The 21834-nt window shown below is 36.4% G+C and overlaps 1 protein-coding gene across 5 annotated transcripts in view; it reads left to right on the forward strand.

Moving 5' to 3' along the window:
• LOC103045352 (kinase non-catalytic C-lobe domain-containing protein 1) overlaps nt 1-21834 on the forward strand; it is a 50289-nt gene that overhangs the window by 9993 nt on the left and 18462 nt on the right. For 3 of the 5 annotated variants that reach the window (XM_049481158.1, XM_022684621.2, XM_049481159.1), the window contains exons 4-17: nt 1212-1358; nt 2587-2704; nt 3812-4545; nt 4683-4797; nt 6682-6753; nt 7480-7541; nt 8170-8229; nt 8598-8756; nt 8946-9023; nt 11875-11956; nt 12893-13067; nt 14883-15532; nt 17215-17353; nt 21137-21468. In XM_049481158.1, coding sequence (XP_049337115.1) covers nt 1212-1358; nt 2587-2704; nt 3812-4545; nt 4683-4797; nt 6682-6753; nt 7480-7541; nt 8170-8229; nt 8598-8756; nt 8946-9023; nt 11875-11956; nt 12893-13067; nt 14883-15532; nt 17215-17353; nt 21137-21468 — 2923 coding nt within the window. The remainder of the gene's footprint in view (nt 1-1211; nt 1359-2586; nt 2705-3811; nt 4546-4682; nt 4798-6681; nt 6754-7479; nt 7542-8169; nt 8230-8597; nt 8757-8945; nt 9024-11874; nt 11957-12892; nt 13068-14882; nt 15533-17214; nt 17354-21136; nt 21469-21834) is intronic. The other 2 variants (XM_022684625.2, XM_022684626.2) reach the window with 1 other exon arrangement.

The raw sequence follows: 21834 nt of genomic DNA on the forward strand, positions 1-21834 counted from the left end.
GTTGTTTCTTCTCAGTGTAGTAAAGTTTTTTTATAAATAGATATTTCTGGAAGCTATAAAATGAGCTCTAAATGAGGTTTATGGTTGATAGAACGGAAATAAATTGCTGTTTTTTTTGTTTTACTTACCTGGAAGTCAAATTCCAGAGCTGAGAATTAATTTACACCCGAGTTGATAATGTTTCAGTTTAACATTTACATAATTGTATATTTTCAAAAAATAGTTTGATAAAGGCTTTGACATTTACAACAATTGGCTTGCCAATCTTTTCTTAATGCTTTTCAGCAATTCTGAGCAAAATATGTACCATATTTTATGCCCCATGTTAGCATTAGCATAGTCGGCGATTCCAGTTGATTCTAGTTTTTTACACGTCCAAACACCATGAAAACATGTCCAGATATAGAAGTTGGACAGTACTGTGTGTAAGACTGATTTAATAAGACACAAAAAGAATACTATATCAGGAGTGATAATAAAAAATATGTACAAAATAACTTGTTTAATAGAGAATAAAACATGATAAACATAAACCTATTGGCATCCTGCTTTATGCTTTATTTTTTGTCACTGGTCCTAATGTTAAGGTAAGCGATCTAGTACAGGCAGTTGATAAAAATGGCTCTAATGTAAGCCTTCTGTTCTCTGCCTAATAATATATCCATTTTATCCTGATCTAAAGAGCTCAGTTTTACAAAACAATATGGCTAAAACACTGTGTCCCTATTAACACTTTGTAGTGTTTGTTTATAGCACAGTTTTTTTCTGATTCTGGCTGTTGTGTATGATGTGGTGAGGGAATGGGAGGGTGGATAAGGGCTCGTTTGTTAGTCTCGACTGGAGAGAGCATGACTGAATGAACAGACCTGGCTCCAGGCAGGAAAATGAATGTCGCTCTTTGCTTTCATCTGTAGTTGTATACTGTATTTGTCTGTGCTGACTGCTTAATGGCTTGAGAAATAGCATAATGACATAACCAAAACAAAATGCTGTGTAGGTGTTCAGGAAAGACCCTGCTAAGGTTCACACTTTTAAATTTGGCATAATATCAATGTCTGACTGTGCTTTGATGAACTGATTTATGACTGGTTATCAACAGTCGTTATCATCATGGTCATCATCATCAATATAACAGAGCTTCATAATTTTTCATTTCTTACTAAATCTTGGATTCTTATCTCTCTCTCTCTCTCTCTCTCCCTGTTTTTCAGGGTCATGTGTTTTCTCTTGGCTCCACACTCTCAGCTGCTTTGGAGTATGTCATAGAGCCTGAACTAGAGGTGGAGTTGGGGGTGGAGACTCGGAGGCTTCTTGAAGAAATGCAAGAGGAGAAACCAGAAAACAGGCCCTGCCCCCAGGTGATGGGTGCCTCATTTTATGGTCATTTTCAGCTATCCGTGACATTAAAAATAGCTGAAAATGAATGTTTGCTTTCTTTACACCAATTTCTTGACTGCCAACATATGGTTAAAATGTGTTTCCAGTGTATTTTATTAAACAGGGCCATAAGACCTCAGTTAGTGATAAAGATTATCCGTTATCTGTATGGATCTCACCAATGCTTCGGGATATACAGTATGTGAACTGCTGCAGTTTTACTGCATTTATAATAATAATTCCCTCAATCTGAACACAGAGCTGCAGTAAAAATACAAAGACTGAGCAGCTGTTTGGGAGCTGAACTGAGTGTTAGGTTATGTAAACATTGCACGATGAGCACGGCCACACATCTGCAGCGACAACACTCTGGTGTGTGAGTGGAGAGTAGAGTTATATTAGTGTGAGGTGTGGAAGACTTATATGGACACAGGCTGAGAGGAAAAGAAGAAGAAGAAGTCAACCTCAGAACGATGACTCTTCCTCAATGTACTATTAATTCATTTGTGTAACAGCATGAAAGAAAATTGTCACAGACAATTTTGATCCTGTGATCTGTTACACCACTACTGAGTGATCTATCAGCAAAATCTTAAGTAAAGGTTTCTGTATTCTTGTTGGTACATTTTTCCCTCCAACATCTGAGCAAACTGTAAACCTCAATCTTGCCTGTTTTTGTCTGTGAAATTGCCTTTTCATGAGCTTGCTGGTATGACAGCTGCAGTGTGCTGAAGTGAGCTAGTGTGGATATTTTTGTTAGCAGTCTACTGAAAGACACTTTTTGTCAGATGGCCTCAGGGTCAGAGCAAAATCATACAAAGAAGCATTACTGAGCATCAAAAGACCTGAACTACATTGCTCTACATCTGAACTGTGTGATTCAGACAGCAGGGAAAAGATGAATATAAACCACCTTGCCTTTTCAGATTTCTATGAAACAAGAGCAAAGAACACGCATTGAACCATACAATTGTTCAAGTCACTGTTTGTTCAACCTGAACCTAAAATCCTTTTGTTTTACCTCATGGTTGGATAAAAAACAAACTTTAAAAACTATTAGAATACTTTTTTACAGTCTTACTAAACAGATCAGATCATTTGACTCATTTCACTTCTCAATCAAATGTCAGCTCTTATAGGCTACGCTAATATTTTTATGATTATTTATGTCATTATCACGCTGATATTCCACATTCTCCTTCTCAACAGGACATACTTATTCAGGTGGAAGACAAACTCACCGGCACCACGTCCACAGCAGTGTGTCGAAAGCTCTCTGCCATCGGAAGAAGAGTGCTGTCCATAGAATCGGTTGGAAATTTTCAAGGTTTAAATGATTTATCCTTAACTTTCTGATTTTTAATCATCTACTGCCTTAGTGTGGTTGGTGGGATTAAAGGAGAATTCTAGTGTAAAAATTAACTTGGGTGTAGTGTAGTGAAACATACAAACAAGTTTGAAATTTTCTTGAATATCCCACCTTCATTCCTCCCTCAGCATTCCGAAATACAGCGCTTTTAGGCAAAGCTCCCAACAGATGCTAGTGATAGGGGCATAGCATTGCCCATGCAAAAAAATATTTTTACACCATTAACGAGGCTATAATAGTTGATATTTTCAGCAATAGCTGAATTAATAGCTGAATTGGCTTCACAAGCTGTTTCTCTATCCTATCTATTCTTTTGTGCTGTCAGTTAAATTTGCATGACCTTATTTCAAGATGAGCTCAGAGAATTACTTCAATACGCATTATTATATACCTTATCAGCCGCCAATATCAGGTTAAGAGTTGTTATTATTAAAATAAAGTCTTAAGTGTATATATTTTCCAGTTAATAGAGGATATTTTAGTTTAATGTAAGGTGACCAACAATAGTGGACTCTTGTTATTGGCCGAAAATAGAGGACACCACACCACGCTGACCTAGCAACAATGCAGCGTTTACAGTGCAGCTACAAACGAAGCAGCAATGGAACTATTTTAACTCGCGGAGAGTTTATAACCAAACAGCTCGTATTTTCTTCTCCTCTTTAACTCAAAATCTTTTCATAAACAGCTGGAACTGTGGTATAATCGCAATAACACACTCGAGGTTTGTGCTATGACGTGTAATATTGGCACTGCTGTACTGATCTATGACCGCAGCACAGCAGTGGCAATATCACACATTATAGAACTCCCTTTTGTGTATTTTTGCTTAAATATTACATCTTCTAGAGTGACCGCAAGTTTTTGCTCATGCTACTATAAAAACTTGACACCACCAGGGTACCTAGATGGTCTTTGGGCCATTTCTTACGACCCTTTGGGCAAGTATAACTAAACAAGGGTCTACTAGATGGTGTAGAACTGAGTACAGCTGTGTTTTACCAGCAGCACATTAAATTCAATAACAGTGTAAAACAGCATAACAGTTATTCTTTTCATTCACAGATGAATGGGAAAAGACGTATCATCAGTTTATGAAGTACAAAGGATCAAGAGCGAATTTGGTGGAGTATCGTACAGGTGATCGGCTTGTGAACAGGCATTTTTCTTCAGATTCGTACGATGAAGAGGAGCATCTGATCAAACAGAGGGGTCGGGTCTGCAATGGTTCGTTCCGGTCTGGGAGTGTGGATGAGTACTCCAGTGGTTCAGTGTTACTCAGAGACACTGTCTGCCAGTCTCAGAACAGTTCCCCCGTCCGCAAGAAGAACCTGGAGAGGAGATCGGGGAGAGCAAGGAGCGCCCTTAACCGTTCCTGCTCTGTTCCGGACTCCAACAACCCTCCTGTCTTCTCACCTCCATCTCACACGGATATCAGCATGATGGTGGCTGACCTATCAGAGATCGGAGAAGAGGAGAGACTGGGGATGCACTGGGAGGAGCACATGCTGAAGGAAGCACAAAAGAAAACAGCACATGACTCAGATTCAGAGATCAAAGCAGAGGTATTTGACCACTCGGAAAAAGTCAGTTCCTCTAGCCCTCCTCACATAAGCATTGACCCAGACCCAGATGACCCAGATCCGGACCCAGATGACACAGGTCAGGGTGGAGCTGTAGGGTACCTCTCCTCTGATGTAGATGTAGATGTAGAGGAGGAGACGGAGAGCAGCAACCTGTGCAGTTTAAACCACATGACCAAAAGCATGCTGTGCCTCAACGAAGAATCTCAGGATGAGGTAAGCTTGACAAATTTGTCAATTTGTCATTTGTACTATAATCAAGAGAACAAGAGAGTTACTGCACCAAGATTTAGTGCATTTTATTTCTTGATTTATTTCCGCCAAGATGACAGTGTGTTGTCCTTCATTTCCAGTGGGTCTCTCTGCGAGAGCTGCTGTCGCACTATACCCGGCCGCTGTCCGTGAATGAACTGTGGGCTCTGTGCTACACTTGTCTGTCCACTCTCCAGACCTACATTGACTTTCCAGGTCAGTCTGGTACAGGGAATACATTCAGTATCTTCTAAAAATATTTTACCCCCCTGGTAAAGATAAGCAACAACTGTACATTGAGACTTTGGATCAACAGCTTGATCTTTAAATACAGAACAAATATTTATTATAGCATTTGTAACATTGCAGACTGGTGTCAGATAGAAAAGAAAATTGAAAAGGCTTTAATATATAGGGCTGAATTGAGAAGCATAGTCAAAGTACAAGTAACAGGGTTTGTTTATGAAATTTATAGCAATTTCCAGGCCTGGATATATTTTGGAAAAATGAAAATACCCAGAAATATTTAAAAAGTCATGGAAATTTGGTCTACAAATCTTTGTGTTTTCGGTATTGACGAAATATATATATATATTTTGAGCTATCAAAGACATCAGCTAAGAGTTAGTTTCATAATTTAGCCCTACACAATGGAGCTGACACATTTTATTATTAAAGATTAACTTTAGGCCTACCATAATCGTTTTTAGTTTTAGTTAATTTTTGTTTTATTGTCCATTTCTATCTATCTATCTATCTATCTACCCAGAGATAATTCTATTTGAAATATCAGAGCAAAAAAAAAGGTTCAAAATCCATAGAAAACACTTCTGAATATAGTAAAAACATAGAGTTTAAAAAATAGTAAAAATATAGAGTGCCACCAATTCTCTACGATTCTTGACTAATAGGTTTAAATAAATTAGAACTCAGGTAAGGCTGAACTAGACATCAGGTGCATCTTGGGTGTTGGAGTTCATAAGAAAAGTGTCTATGAAGGGACTGACACAAGCGAGACAATATTTGATATTTTCCCTTTTTTCATGGAGTTATTTCTTCATTGTCATGATATAAGTCAAGTCATTTTGTTATCAGTCTCTGATGTAATCAAAATGTTGTGTCTTTGTCAATTGATTATTTGATAAGTGCTGAGGATGTCTGACACTGTGCAAGTAATTATTTTCCTTTGAAATTAAAATAAACAGCATTACATTTTAAGATATTATTGTTTGTTAGCCTTAGGCTAACATGTCACAAGCTATTTTGGAAAGAGAATTACTGCAAAGTTTAATAAATAAGAAAAGTATACTTTTCTTAAAACAAGCAGTTTAAATACTTACAAAGAGGAGATTATATTTATGTGAAAGTGTGTTAGCTTGGGGCTAAATTCTACTTAATTTAAACTAAGAAATATGATTTGGTGATATAGTGTAAAAGGCTAAGAGAGAATATTAATGGAGCTACAGGAAAAATGATGATTAAAAATCATTGCCAGTGTGAGTTCTAATTAATTTGAAAAAAATAATTTCCATGATTTAATTAAAAAAAGATTCTCTCTTTTGACAACTTTTATTTATCTGCAAGCGATCATTTATTCATTTATTGCAGTTTGGACATATGCTGATTGACTGACTTTGCTCAGCACAGGGGTCACCGGTAACAAGGTTGTTGATTTGATTTGCCACTGTTGTGTCCTTGACCAAGGCCCCCTAACTCCCACTGTTCCCTGAGCACCACAGTGATGCCTGCCCACCACTTCAGGCACATGTGCTCATGTTATATCATTGTGTGCATTTGTGTTTGCTCGTGTGTATATATGTGTGTTTACTGTGGTTTCCAGTGTAGGTTACATCCCATCTGTGCTTTTCTTGTCATCTCTTGTCTCTTCTTGTTTTTAATCATTTTTGAAGGTGTGGCAAACGAATCAGGATGACATACAAAACTATGTTTTTGGCCAGCAAGTCTTTCCTGGATTTGAGCATATTTACAATGCCACTTGTTGAATTAGCAAAATTATTTTTATTGTTAGATTACAGGAATAATCTGAGAAACTGACCCAGGAAATATCTAAAAATATTTTTTTCTGTTTCTGTTTAAAAGCTTACTTGTGCCTAGACTCTGTGTATGTGGGCTGCGAGGGAGAGGTGCTGTTTCTGAAGCCTAAAAACACAGGTATCACTGTTCACACAACACAGAGAAACTGTACTGAATATGAAGTTAAACTGTGTTATGTACAGATGAAATCACACATATTCATGTTTTTGCTCATTGTAGATTGTAGATTCTAAATTTGACATATTGTAAAATAAGACAAAAGAACATATTTAATGTGTCATTGCTTTACACACAGCACAATATATAAAATAAAGACACTACAATACTATTATGCTTTATCTCTTACAAACAATTTTAGTTTGAGTGGGATCATTTGAGCCCAAACTTTGCATAAGACTGCATGTGGACAAAGATTAAAGATTAAACTAGTTTATAGTAATATACATTAAATAAAATAGCATGGTAAAAATTAGTATAGTCTCATTACAAACTGTCAACAACATATCAGTGATACGTTGTTCTTATAAAAATATCAAATGTACAAATCAGCACTTTTATAAACTAGTCTCAGAACCAGACATTTATAGACCTGCTGACTGCAAGTTGAATGTGCAGAATAGGCTGAATTTTATATTAGTAGATGTAATACAAGTAAAAAAACAACACTAAAGCTGCAATCTACAATATAGTACTGTACAAAATACAGTAGATTCATCAATAATGTCATACCAGTTTAACTAAGTGGCCTCTACTAACTACTATAAGAGCAGTTTTTTGCTGGTATTTTTTTTAAACTGTGTTCAGTGCTACAGTACTAGTGTCTGTTTCTGTTATTCTCTGTAGGACCCTATGATGCCTTTTATGTAGCCCCTGAATTCCAGGAACATGGTATTGTAACAGAAAAGGTTAGTTCTGTTTCATTCCTTCTGACTGCCAGAGGTGGAGCGAAGCACAGAATCAGATCTTATACCACCAAAGTCACAAGTGATCAATCAAGTGATACAAAAAAAGCAATATCTCTGATTGCTACTGTGTAGCTTGGTGATTTGGTTGAAACATGGGGTCAATTACTGGTTGTCAACTTTCTATCTTGAATTGTAGCTGTAATAATATTCATACAGCAACCTTTCTACTGTGTCCTTTATACTGAAATTAATTTGGTCCAATTTTATTTTTTTCTAACAAATAAAGCCAGTTTTTTCTTCTTGCAACAATGCCAAGAAAAAAAACACAGTGGGTTTCTTATGTACTTTTGTAAAATAACAATAAAAAAACAACATTTCTATATAATAATATATACAATGCTATATATTTAAAATATTTAATATACTTTACAGGTAAAGGTAAAAATATTATTCATTATTAAGTAATTTTTGAGCATTTCTATTAGAAATGTTGATGCAACCATTCAGACATCGGATTTCACATTACTACACAAATAAAGAAACAAGGTTTTCTAAACAAGGTGTGATGGCATCAATATTATATACTATGTAAATATATTTTATTGGTCATTTCCTTGATTTTTTCTAGAATAGTGTGGAGTGTGGAGTTACTGTAGATGGATTCACTGGGAGAGAGCTATTTCTTATGGTTAGTATCCAAAATAATCATCATTATGATCATCTGTGCAATGCACGTCCTCTGGTGGTCAGTAGGAATGAAATGGAAGGCTAGTTACAGATGTAACTGTGCCTCTATGAGTTCCAGATGATCTCCAGAGTCCTTCTGAATATTGTTGGAAGGTGCATGAGGCCTGTGTCACACTTCATGTTACTGAGTGACTTTGTCAGTATAAGATCAGCATTCAAAGAATATGCTTCACACCACCTCTGGTGATTTATCCAGGATTCAAAGAACTGCAGATACACCTGTAACTAAAGCATCACGTTCTTTTTCAGTTGAATTAGTAACACTTGTTGCAGTCTATTGTTCAAATTCAGTTTTTCCTTTGTTTGTAGGCCTGCATATATGGAGTAGCAGCCATTCTCTGGGCCACAGCTAAGTTTCATTTGTCCCCTAATCAGAAGCTAGCTATGCCAAGAAAACTCAAAAGGCTTCTGCTGGAGATGGCCAAAAGAACTCCAATAGAAAGACCTTCTATTGTTCTGGTCAAAAAGGTAACTATAGCCTTTTAAAATTATTTTATATTAAATTCAGAAGCTATTCACATTTTTACAGTGCCTTCATCTAATTTAGTGTTAAAGGCAGTCTAATCTACAGAAATGCCAGTAAAAGTAAGTGAAGACTGCCTGTGGTTTTGGTAGTTTGATTTCTCTGTATCTTCCCTTTTTTAACCTCCACTTCAGACTTGCCGTGATTACCTGTCCCGCCAGGGGACCAGTGCAGAGACAGTGTGGATACAGCTAATCAACAGAATCCATAAGGTACTGTCTTGCTACATATTTTAAAAGACAGTTTTGTGCCATGCAGTTTTGTGGGGTGACCTACATATAAGATAAGTTGCATTAAAGTTGTTAAAATGTACAAATTTAAAGCTGCATTCAGCACATTTTAAAGCTCTATGTTAACAATTAATGCCCTATATGTATAAATATGTATAATATTTATAGTATATAAATATTCTGGTGACTGTACTGTAAACAATGAGTTGTTCATTGTGTGTGTGTGAGCAGAGCATGCAGGTAGGAGGGGCTGCAGGGCAGTAACCCATGACTGAACCATAGCTGATTTTCCTGATGAATGTTCAGAGCTTAATATGATTTTTTGTTGTGTTTTACTGTGTAACTGTTGGATTCATTTTTTTATATGGGAATTTCTGTCTTGACCTACCATAACACGGGTCTGTAGCTGTTTCCGTCACACCGGTGGGGTTAGCGCTGTTCAGATTGGTTTTATTCTCCGAGCAGTTTTTAAGTGCTGTAAGTGAGCAGTAAGCCAGTTAAAATAAAGAGCTTACTAAAGATCATGTTGTGTTCCTCAGCTTCTTCCTCGTGCATGCCATAATATGTAATATTATTGGTGTAGCTCAAAACCCATAATTCCCCAATGACAACTTCACAAAAGAAGGGAAAAAAAGTCAAGTCAAATTATTTAATTTATTTAATTTTATTTCTAGGGCTGGGTATTGATTTGAAATTTTCAATACCGATACCAATACAATACTTTGAATTCGATACCAATGCCCAAAGTACACTTTTTCCAAAACCTTTATCTTAATTGTAATAAAAAAAATACAAAAAGCACTAATTATTCTCACGCAATGTTTTTTTCTAACAGTCTACATGAGTAATTTCATACTCATGTAGAAAACAGTTATAACGAAAACAGTTTGTGCTGCTTTATTAAGTACAAAAACAACAGCATTACTTGTGTTTAAATGATTATCTCTAAGCATATTGAGAGAATTTAAGAAACCATCAATAAATTAAATAAAATTTATGTTAGTGGGGTTAGTCACTTAATTTTTAAATTATAATCATGATTCTTTTTTTTAATGCAGGTAGCCCTGTATTTTTAGGAGGGGGACAGTAATAATAGTGTAGTCTTTACTTCTGGCAGAGTTACTGTATTATAATATATATTAGGGTAAAGTGCAAAAGAGAGAGGGGGAGACTGTGAGAGAGTGAGAAAGGGAGAGACAGGGCAAGTGAGTAAGAGACAGAGCAATTAAACAAGAGACTAAATGAGTAAGATAGAGACACCTTTTTGGTATCGAATTTTGATACCCAACCCTAACCCTTTCCTTATTCCAGTCACCATGTCATTTTTGATGTTTTTGATGCAGTATAAAAAACAGATTGAAATGCTGTCAAAAAAAGGAAAACAGCAGAAATAGAGTTGACAGCACCTTATTACAAACTAGCATTGATTATCTACAGTGCTGGTGGTATTGTGGTTCCCAGGAAGCCAATCAAGATAAAGACCTTCTGGAGTGAAATCTATACAGAACTAGAAGTCGTATTTGGGCCAGAACTTACTTTTAATTGGAAAGAGCTTCTTTTTGCTTTTTTACATTCAATCTCAGAAAGCATTTAAACAAAGTATTTATTTGGTATACTCAGTGTAGCTACGAGGAAGCAATCACAAAGAAATGGCTTAAGCCTGAAACACCATCAATTGGGAATTATTATGATATAATTTACGAAATCTATATAATGGAAAGAATAACCTTCTCTGTTAGGCTTCAGAATTATAAAATTGAAGGAATTTGGAAGAAGAGGAAAAATTATATTTGTGTAGTTTTAAACAGCACTCCATGTTCTGTTCAAGATTGTTTTATTTTTCTTTCTTGGCTTTGATACAAATACAAAAGATGAGTCACATAGTAATGGTTTTACTATCCACGTTGCTTTACAGTTAAATTTTGTATCAACAAGTTTAAGACATTTCTGCAAACTAGCATTGATTATCTACAGTGAGTGAAACACATGTGGGATAGTTGACAAACACCATGCCAACAAAAGTGTAAAATAGTAAAGATATACACTCATCATCACAAAAAATAGTTGCACCCAAAAGTTCCACCTCAACCGACAGGAATAAAACTTGGTGGGTAGTCGTGCCAGACTGTCGGAGTGACTGAATGTGTCTTGGTGGAGACAACCCAGGAATTCTTGTGTGTCAGGTTATGGGGTGCAGCCTTATGTTAATGAGCTCCTGCAACGCCATGCTGAGACATCTGGCATGATGTGTTATGTATGAGTTGTCCCTGGTAATCTTTGTCTTCCTTCCTAATAGCATTGCAATCTATTTTTGCTAATATTTTTGCAGCTGTTTCTATTATGATGAGTGTATACATATATAACCCTGAAGTACACAGCCTACAGATTTACCTCTTAAATATACACTGATCCTGAGCAGTCCTGAGCAGGGTTGATTAGGAAGTCTCGTCATGTCTGCTTTGTGTCAGGACAGCGAGTCAGTGGGTGATGGTGTCACTGTCAATTCTTTCTGTTTCACACTTGGAATTGATTAATTGTGTTTTTCCATTTAAACTGCTTAAGGCACATCAGCATAAAGAAGCAACTTCTACCACAGACCTCACTGCCCTCTGCTGCTCTGCTGCATTAGTTATGCCACTCACACCCTGTATCAGTGGCACGCAGACCCTGCTTAAGGCAGATTCATCCTTACTGTTAACACTGTTTGGAAGGTGAAACAAGTGTCATAAAGAGCTTTTTGTTCATGTTTTGTGATGTCTTTCCACTGCAGGGAAGGACCTCTTAATGCAGTTGATTTTACTCACTCTTCTCAGTACAGTTTTCTCATTTTCAGGCAGCTGGCAGGACGACTGATTCAGAAGATCTTCCAGATTCAAGTGTATTTAGGAACTCTGCTTCACCGGAGATGAAAACTGGTATGTTGATTAACTCTGAAATTAGAATTTTGAAGAAGTCATTACTGTTATTTTATTATATTTACGAATTAACGTCTCTTACTGCATAAATTACATCAATTTACAGTTCACAGTTAACTCTGGCTCATCTAACTGCTGGAGGTCTTGTGGTTCCCAGGAAGTCAATCATTATCAAAGATGAGGACCTTCTGGAGTGAAATCTATACAGAACTAGAAGTTGTAGAAAGAACTTCTTTTTGGGTTTTTACATTCAACCTCAGCAAGCATTTAAACGAAGTACTTATTTGGTATACTCAGTTTAGCTGCGGTGAAAGCAATCACAAAGAAATGGCTTAAGCCTGAAACACCATCAATTGGGAATCGGTATGATATAACTTACGAAATCTATATAATGGAAAGAATAACCTTCTCGGTTAGGCTTCAGAATGATAAAATTAAAATAATTTGGAAGAAGAGGAAACATTATATTTGTGTAATTTTAAACTGCACCCCATGTTCTGTTTAAGATTGTTTTGTTTTTTTTCTTTCTTGGCTTTGATACAAATATAAAAGATGAGTCATAGTAATGTATTTACTATCCACTTTGCTTTACAGTTAAATTTTGTATCAACAAGTTTAAGACATTTCTGTCTTTTTCTGTATTTGTGTGTATAAATGACACAAAAGCTTCTAAACTATATGACAAAACAATTCTAGACTATATGCACAGTAATCAAAGTCAAATGTTTTTAACAAGTCTGTGTTGCATTCTACATTTAGAATAGATTGTGATGTACATCAGTCTGCTGCTCATTATAATTTGCTGTACATTGTTTTCTCCAGAACTTAAGATCTTGATTGGATGGATTAAGTTATAGTTGGGTTGGAACAGCTCAGTGTGGTATAATTTTAGAAGCATTGGTCTTGTGAATATTTGTGTTTATTCTGGGTTTCCAGGTTTTGTTCCCTTGGCCAGTGACATTAAGTTGGACCCTGTATCTGGCCCTGTTCCAAAGAATAACACAGTCTGCTTAAGCAGACTGCCTAAGGCTTTCACCTCCTCTGCTACTCATTTTACTCCTATAGTACTGGCTCAGGAACAGTGCCCCATCACTGAACCCGCAACAGAGAGGTAGGTCTTTTTCAACTATATATTTTATTCCTTTATTCTCTAACATTCATATAATCGCTGTCCTATGAAAAACACTTATCTCCATTTTTCTCGATTTTTAGTTTACTACGTAATTTGAACAGACAAACTGTCCATTACACTGTACCAAAATTCATTGAATACGGACCAATAGAAACTCTTCAAGATGACCTGAAATAAACTCATTTTACATTGACTTCCATTGAAAGTTCACAAGGTTTTTTCTCTCTCCTGTAAAGTTGCTGTTTTGGAGTTAAGTGTTTTTCATTGGACAGCGACGATATGCAGTATCCAAGCCATAGTTATTAATTGCATTTTATAGCTGATTAGAGTGGATCTAGGAATTGTCTTAGTAAGGTGATATCAAGGGATCGCAATATCCATAGAGGGAGCAAGTATTATTTAACCAGTTATACCATGTTCAAACACTGCAATTTAAAATCTTACAAAGAATTTTCTATAGAGTTAATTTTGTGCCAAAAGTTTTACACACAAAAATAATGTAATCTGCAATTTTAAGAATCTAAAGGAAAAAGTTTATGTTGCAAATTCAAAACAGAAGCAAAAACTATATTAAATATAGATTTTTAAATATACTTGCTTACTTTACTATTCATTGTAGTTATTTGAAAATGATTTGCAGTTGGATTTTGCCAGTCATGGCTTTAATTTAAAGAGATTTTTGTGTTTTTGTGGATTTTGCGGCTAAAGTCTTTTGCTTCTGGAATCACTTGTTTCCTTCTGCTTTATTTTCTTTAAGAATCTACAGTTTTGAGGGGGCGTCGAGTGGTCCAGCGGTCTAAAGCGCTGCCACTGTGAGCAGGAGGTTGCAGGTTCGAACCCCCACTCATGCAGCTTTGCCATCAAGCTGCCGGCGTTAGAGGGAGCAAAATTGGCCCTGCTCCCCCTGGCGCACTTTCCCCACATCACTCCTATGGTGATGTCTGCAGCACAGGGCGTCTGTGAGCTGATGTACCGGAGCCGAGCCGCTGTGCTTTCCTCCGAGCATGCTGGCTGCTCGGCAATGCTGCATCAGCAGCAGCTCGAAAAGAAGCGCTGGCTGGCTTCACATGTATCGGAGGAAGCATGTGTTAGTCTTCACCCTCCTGGTGTGTTGGGGCATCACTAGTGACAGGGGGAGTCCTAATGAGTGGGTTGGGTAATTGGCCGTGTAAATTGGGGAGAAAATGGGAAAAATTTGAAATAAAATTATTAAAAAAAAGAATCTACAGTTTTGATTGGAGATTTCATATTTTTTGTGTAAAACTTTTGGCACAAAATAAACTCCATAAAAATATCCTTACCACTGTTGAATGCATAGTTACTGTACATAGACAAAATGTGCTGAAATATACACAACATGTGAGAAAATCCAGCATTTTTTTTTTTTTTTTTACTTTTTTACTTTTTTTTTTTACAAATAATGTCAGTTCAAAACATCTCTCCTATCTGAGCTTAAATCATGCTGGACATTCTGGTTTGGCTCATTAGTGTTTGGACTTGAATACACTTATAATCTGACCATTGCTCAGGGAAAGGACAGATGAGTGACAGGACAGGGGCACTTCAGGGGGCCAATCAGATTTCGGATAAGGCATTAGGAACTGTAGCCCCGTCCCTAGAACCACCAGTGCAGTGCAGAGGCACTCTAAATGTACAATGTCTTTTGAAAAGATATTATAGGGTAGTGTGTGTAAATGTAAACAGTATATTATAACCTATCTTGATAATAATTAATATAATCAAAAATGACAACCATATATTGTATAATTTTATTTTTTCTAACCTGTGTGAAAGCATCATCAATGAAACAGAAATCACCACTGAGGACATGTCAGCTGAAACACCACTACTGGAAGAAAACTGGGAGCAGAACGAGAGAGATCAACAGACGAATGTGAATGAAGATGTTCCAGTACACGACTACTGCCCCACCTCATCCAGTACCAATACTCCCCTCACCTCTCCACCTCACTCCTCGCTTCAAAGAGACAGTCAAGCGACAAACAGCCAATCTCTGCCCAACTGCTCTGGCCTATCCACATCTGCAGTGACAACAACTGGTGTTTACAACAACTACTTACTACAGCAGGACCCTCAGACAGGGCTTCTGACCCTGTTTCCTGTTCACATTGCTGTTTCTCAGCCAATCACAGGCCTGGACCTTAGCCTGCCACACAGTTCAGGATCAGACGCAAACAAAAATGAGGAGTGTAATTTGCCTTGTGTTACCCAGAATGGAGAATCTGAACACCACGTCAGTTCCTCTTACCACAGAGAGAGAAACGGTAACATGCCAAACAGCACAGAGTCGCTCCAGCAAGCCCAGGTATCATCGTGCACTGCGGGACAGAGACACGTCATTCTGCAGCAGATCATTGGCCTGATCAGAGAGGAATTCGCATTTGATGGTTATCTGGAGAATGGTGTGGAGGAGCTGGCTATGGGTAATTGAGCTTTGTGATTTCTATTTCTACAGCTTTTCTCCACTGCTGTGTAAAACATGTTATCTAGTGGTGACCCACTGCTGTACAAAGTTTCTACTGCAGTATATGTCCAAAATGTTGCACATACCTGTAAATTGAGTAATTACCTGTCACTCTATGTTAATTTACCCACCATTACCCACCCAATGTTTTTTCGGAAATTAAGGAAATGAAGAAACAAGTTTATCCCCAACTTTTTTCAATGCTTGAGAGCACTGTACAAACCTTCTGACTGACTTTTAGGCATTAGAAATTGTAACCTTAGGTAAGTTTCCTATTCTGTTCGTAACAATGAGCTTCATCTACAAAAGTCCTACCATGTCAGTTTTATGGTGTGTTTTTCTTAATTCCAGCATTAGATTGATCTTCTAATGATGGATCCCATTGTATGTGTAAATTGAAGCAAATCCCAAATAAGAAAAAAAAACATTAGTGAAGGGCATCATCTTGATAAGCACTGGGTAAATTAGTTTTTAAGAAAAAAATTCTTCTTAAATACCTTACCAGACCTGGACTGTACATCAGCTACACATGTAGGTGATTCAAAACCCTTTTTATCTGCAGTAAAATAGGTTATTTATATTATGAAAAAATTGAGGGCATTGGAGACTGCTACAGGACACTTAGAGAAGCTGCCTGTTTACACTCTACTCCATAATAATTGATAATAATTTTAGATCAGTAACAGGAATCAACCCTAAATTCTTAAATTTAAAAATACACATAAAAATTAGGCAACCATAATGAAACCAAAGTTTTGGAGGACATTAAATGTTTGATTTGTATTGACAAAACATGGATGGAATTTTTCATTATTTTTTGACAGCTGCAAACATATATACAGTATTTTTTAATCATTTCAATTACAGTTACAATTAGGATTTTTCAGTAAAGTTTCTTATCAAACTTGAAACCTTTTTAAGTGATGCTTGAATAGCAATACTCAAGATTTACACATGCAATATCATTGATGCTTACCCGTTAAGAGATTAAAAATGGATGATGACAAAAGTCCACTATTTTAAAGAGACTCATCTGTTGGTGCAGTTGTTACCAATGGATGCACCTTAAAGTAGCAGAATGCAGAAAAAAGAAGGGTTAAAAAGGGTATCTTATGTGGACATATACAGTAGTATCCACACCTGATCCAGCTTATAAAAAGATGGGATCAGGTGTGTAAAGCCTTGGAACACATTACAGTTTGTATTGCTGTGGGTCACCATGAGTGTAATAAAAAAAAATATAAAAATAAAAACCCTGTCTATATTTTAGATCCAAAAGCTGATTAGTAATGTAAAGTCCTCTTGTATATTTCTGTGGAAATAGACAGACTTACAAACACGTTACATATTTAGAGGTAAAACCTGCTAAATTAAAGAATGTGAGTGTTTCTTCAAGTGCTGCTGCAACAGATTGTACTAGTTCATTCATTTATCTAATTGGATAGTGAACGTAATTGTATTTCAGCCACATAGTCACCTAATTGGCCCCTGTGTTGTGAATTGTGTTGTGAGTTCTTTCGCTTTTGGAGTTCTCCTTATTGGATTTTGTATAATTGGGGGAAAAGGGACAGAAGAGTTCACAGGCTTTAATGGTTGCCTTGTGACTTATCCTGGGTTAATTCTCATCCTCTCTTTTTGAAGGCGAGTACATCCTCTCCTTGCGGAGTCTGCAGTTCGAGACCTTTTGCAGGGCTGTGGTGGAGAAGTTCAGTGATCTCCACTGGGATACAGACTTGCTGGAGTTGCTGCACTGCCTGGTTAACCACAGCTCCTATACGCTGTGAGTATTTCTACTTAAATGTTATGTTCTTCACCAGGCTACAAGAAATCACTGCAGTGAAAAAAATACTGTACTGTTAACTTTTAAATAGGAATGCAGCAGATATTTGGCAAAATTATTGGTCTGCAAATGGAACAAATGCTAAATACTGAAATTAAAATACTAATACTAATACTATTGCAGTGTTTCCTGTAACGATAAGATTTTTTCAAGCAGTGATACAAACCCCACATTCCACCTCTTTCTCAAAGATCTCACCTCATATCAGAGCACCACTATGTACATTGTCTGCCAGTTCTGGGTTCAAGTTTATTTTTATGATCTAGTTGCATAAATTAAAAGAAATAAAATGTTTAGCATCAATTATCACGCCTGGTATCGGTTTACTTAGTGTAGTACTTCTTCACAAAGTACTGTCAGTATTTTGAAAAATATGTAGAGCTGTGCAGGGCTAAAAGAAGTTTAGCCTGAGTATTTTTAATTGTTTACCAAAAGACTGGTTGCCTTCAATCACATGTAGCACTGCTGATGTAAATTCTTAATTAGAATACCACTGCTGAGGTAAATGTATGACTAAAATTACACTGCTGAGGAAAGTTTATGGTTAGAATTGCAGTTTTGAGGTGAATTTGTGACTGGAATAGCTCACCTGCAGTAAAACCATGAGTAGAATAGCACTGCTGTGGTACATTTGTGATTAAAATTGAACTGCTGAGATAAATGTGTGACTAGATGAGCACTATTGAGGCCAATATTTTGCGCTTTGTATAGTATGTCTGAGAGGACTTTAAATAATATGTATAGGCTTTTAATTAATACATTAAATGGAGGACAAAACTGACAAGATTAGTGAAGACCTGCAAAAATATATTTGGCCCAATGTTTCATTTTGTTTAAATTTTGGTGGTTTCAGCCAAAATTTGTCATTCAATGCTTCTCCACTGTTAAATCTGCCACTTCAGCCATTCATCTGTTCGGGACACTACTGAATGGAAACCAAATATTGTGCTAAAAATGATACCTAGAAAAAAAAGGGTCAGCTCTTGTGGGCTGCAGACTGCTGTGTTTGTTTGGGAAGAGTTCTACAAACAGCCTGAAATGGTCATCAGCTTTGTTCTTTGAATTTGAATTTGCCTGGAACGAGATGTCCACAATACACACTTAAGACACCTCAAAGCATCCCAAAAAGCCCTCGACAGGCTGATCGGTCCCTATGGTAACAGCCTGTCATGAAGGGTCCGGCCTGTAGGGCTCTTGAAAAGACCCTTGGGCTTCTTCCAGAGGGTGTTTGGATGGACCTGTGAGGCCCTTGGAGAAGCCAGATGTGTACACGAGGAGAGAAAATTCTGCATGTGGTGCCCATTAGGGGTGTGCCATATCATATTGTCCGCAAAAAACAAATTGGCATGGTTTTTTAAAACCATTTTAAAAATCCATATTGTGATTGTAGTGGTGTTGGAACTGTACTGAAAACAGTCTTTTGTATTTGTTTGCTAGTTACTGTAAAACTTTTAAGGGTATTTTTTGTGTAAGGGGATTTTCACACATACAAATCTGGACCAGAGTCTGCAGCAAAATTCATTTCACATTTCATGTTACATTGTGTATATTTGGTACCTTTAGTTTTGGTTTCACAATGTAGATTAGTTAAATAACTTAGCTACATCCTGTTGTCATCAGCTATGTGGGCTGCCTCTCTCTATATGTATCTTATACTCTATAATAATATATTTTTATAATGTTAGTTATAAATTTGGTGAATTGCTAGTCCAGTCTAAGCATTTGTGTCCATATTGCAGCATATTGAACCTGCACTTTAAGGGTCTAAGTCAGATTTCGGCATAACACCTGTTCTTTTTTACTCTGTTTTGTTTAAAAACTGCCTCAGTTTTCGATAATTGATCAGAAAATCTGAACATCTCTTTTAGTCGGACCAAACTCTGGTCTTTTGGCATGGATCATCGTTTCACACCTGCCATTAAGTTCAGACCAAAACTAAAAAGTCCAAACAAGACCAAACAAGTGTGAAAGCACCTTAAATGTTTTATCTGCAGTTTATATGCATGCACTTATTATTCTGCACTTAAGTTTTGTGGTAGATTAAATGTTATTTTCTTTGTTTTGTGATTTAATATTATTTAAACACAATTTACTTTTATATACAAAATAAAAAAAAAGTTTATACTAAATAAAACTTTAACATCAGTGTCATGTCGCCAAGAAAATCATAACAAAATCTACCCTGAAATATTGTGAGTTTATTTTAGGGCTATATTGCCCACCCCTACCACCAGTCCTCCAATACCTCGTTTTAGCAAGTGGCTTCTGCATGTGAATCAGGAAGGGTCACATGAGCGACGGAGAGATGCAGGGAGGCTGTGTAGCTGTGGAGTTCTGACCGTCACAATAGCCTCTTTCTCCTGGATGGATCACATGGCTCTCAGGCCCTTGTCTGTGCAGGGAGGAGGGCTGGGATGAGGAGATGTAGGAGAGAGAGAGTATCACTCCTCTGGATACGAGCTGATTCTCAGTGCAGCTGTATACACTGATGCACAGGCTCTGCCAGGTGATGATTAGGAAGAACTTCTAAAGGACTTGCTCTGGTAGGATGATGTGGTGCTGTTTTTATATGTGGTATAGACAGGACAGGACTGCTGTTTGAAATTTAATTATGATTGTCTTAACAAAAGTTTTGAGCATAGTTGCGTATTATTGTTGTTGTTTTTGGTGTTTTTTATAATAGTAATAAGTAGGTGGAGGTGGGAGATATGGCTCTAAAATAATATCACAATATTTCATGAAGGCATTGTAATAAATATATTCTTAGCAATATGAAAAACATTGAAAAATAAATTATTAATTTCAAGAAGATACTACTAAGACTATGGTTTAAAAGACAAATAATAAATAAAGTAAATAATAATAACAAAAAGGAAAATGGAGAAACAAAATCTATTAAAATTACTAAAGTGCAGAATATTCAGTTCATGCATATAAACTGCAATGCTGCTAGTATCACAATATAGATTTTTTAAATATTGGTATTATTATGGCATAAAATATTTTGTGTACGATATGCTATATCACATCCATAGTAGTATGATCATTATTTGATAGCACTTTATTATGGTGATTGTCAATTTTAGAGAATGCGTTTCTCGTCTTTAATTAAAAAAAATACTTAAAGCGACAATCTGTATGTTTTGGGGATTTTGGTATTTAAAGACCTTTCTTGTGAGAATGTGTAATTGAATAATGCACATGGAAAAGTGGTTTTAATGCAGGTTAATGTAAATACATTTCTGTGTGAAACTCTGTGAGGATATAAGCAATAATTTCAACAACAAACCTACCAGACCACTCTGCTTTTACAAGGAATATATATTAGATTACTGCCTTAAATGAATCAGAAAAAATATAAATTGATTTTAAATTGCTTTCAAAATTGTATTGCTTTAAATTAATAGATTTATAAATTAAATTACTAGTTTTCACCCTAATTATAAGACAAAACTTTGTTTTGATAACAAAGTAACTCTGAAACTACAAAGCTACTCAATTTAAACAGATAATTCCAATTTGTTTAGGATTGTGTTATAACCATGATAGTCACAATACAAATTTTTGATTGACGTTTGTCATTTTTGCATTATTCTTTGCATAATATGTTTTATAACAGACTAAACTTTTTGTATTGTTGGTTTTGTAAGGTGTTCTGTTTTAAATGTGTGAAATTAAGTTGTTGTTTTTGACCTAAAATCTTTCTAAATATCTCTCTTTCAGAGCATCTAGTAAACAGCCTCCATCAAAGCCTGAGGAAAGGGCATTGACATCACTCCTGACTGCCAGGAGGCATGAGGCGGAGAGAGAGAGGACGGAGAGGAGAGAACACACTCAGCTTGACCACAATGCGAACGTGTGCCACACTGCTCCTTTAGGCCCTCCAGAAAAGAAAGAACAGAAAGAAGCTATAGAACAAAGACGAACAGAGCTGGAGGATACACGAGGACACGGTGGGCTGGAAGAAAGAAGTGGAGAAGAGACAACAGCAGATGAAAGGGGGAACACGTGGTCGTTGGAAGGAACGCATACCAAAATTCAGCATGACAGTGCAGGTAAGACAGGCCAAGAGTGAGTTCATACATCCAGCAGGATTCCAGATTTCTAGGTTTAATTCTAATGTTTGATATTCCTGAATTACATGATGCAAACTGCCTGAGTAATTCTTAATCTTTAAAATCTCATCTAATTTTACATATTTGATGATTAATGTTCTGTAAACTTGTAAATTTGTCTCTAAACTTGTGTTGTCTGTAAGTTAATACATAAACAGGTATCCTATCTGTAAGACAATCATGATTAATAAGGTCTGTAAAACAGCTACTCAGACCATTTCAGTTTTAAATGCTTATATCTTTGATGTTTAACAAAAGTATGGACTCAATTGAAAAAACATCTAGAAATAAAATCACATCTACTGC

Source organism: Astyanax mexicanus, chromosome 7 (assembly GCF_023375975.1).
Source record: "Astyanax mexicanus isolate ESR-SI-001 chromosome 7, AstMex3_surface, whole genome shotgun sequence".
Classification (NCBI taxonomy): Eukaryota; Metazoa; Chordata; class Actinopteri; order Characiformes; family Acestrorhamphidae; genus Astyanax; species Astyanax mexicanus.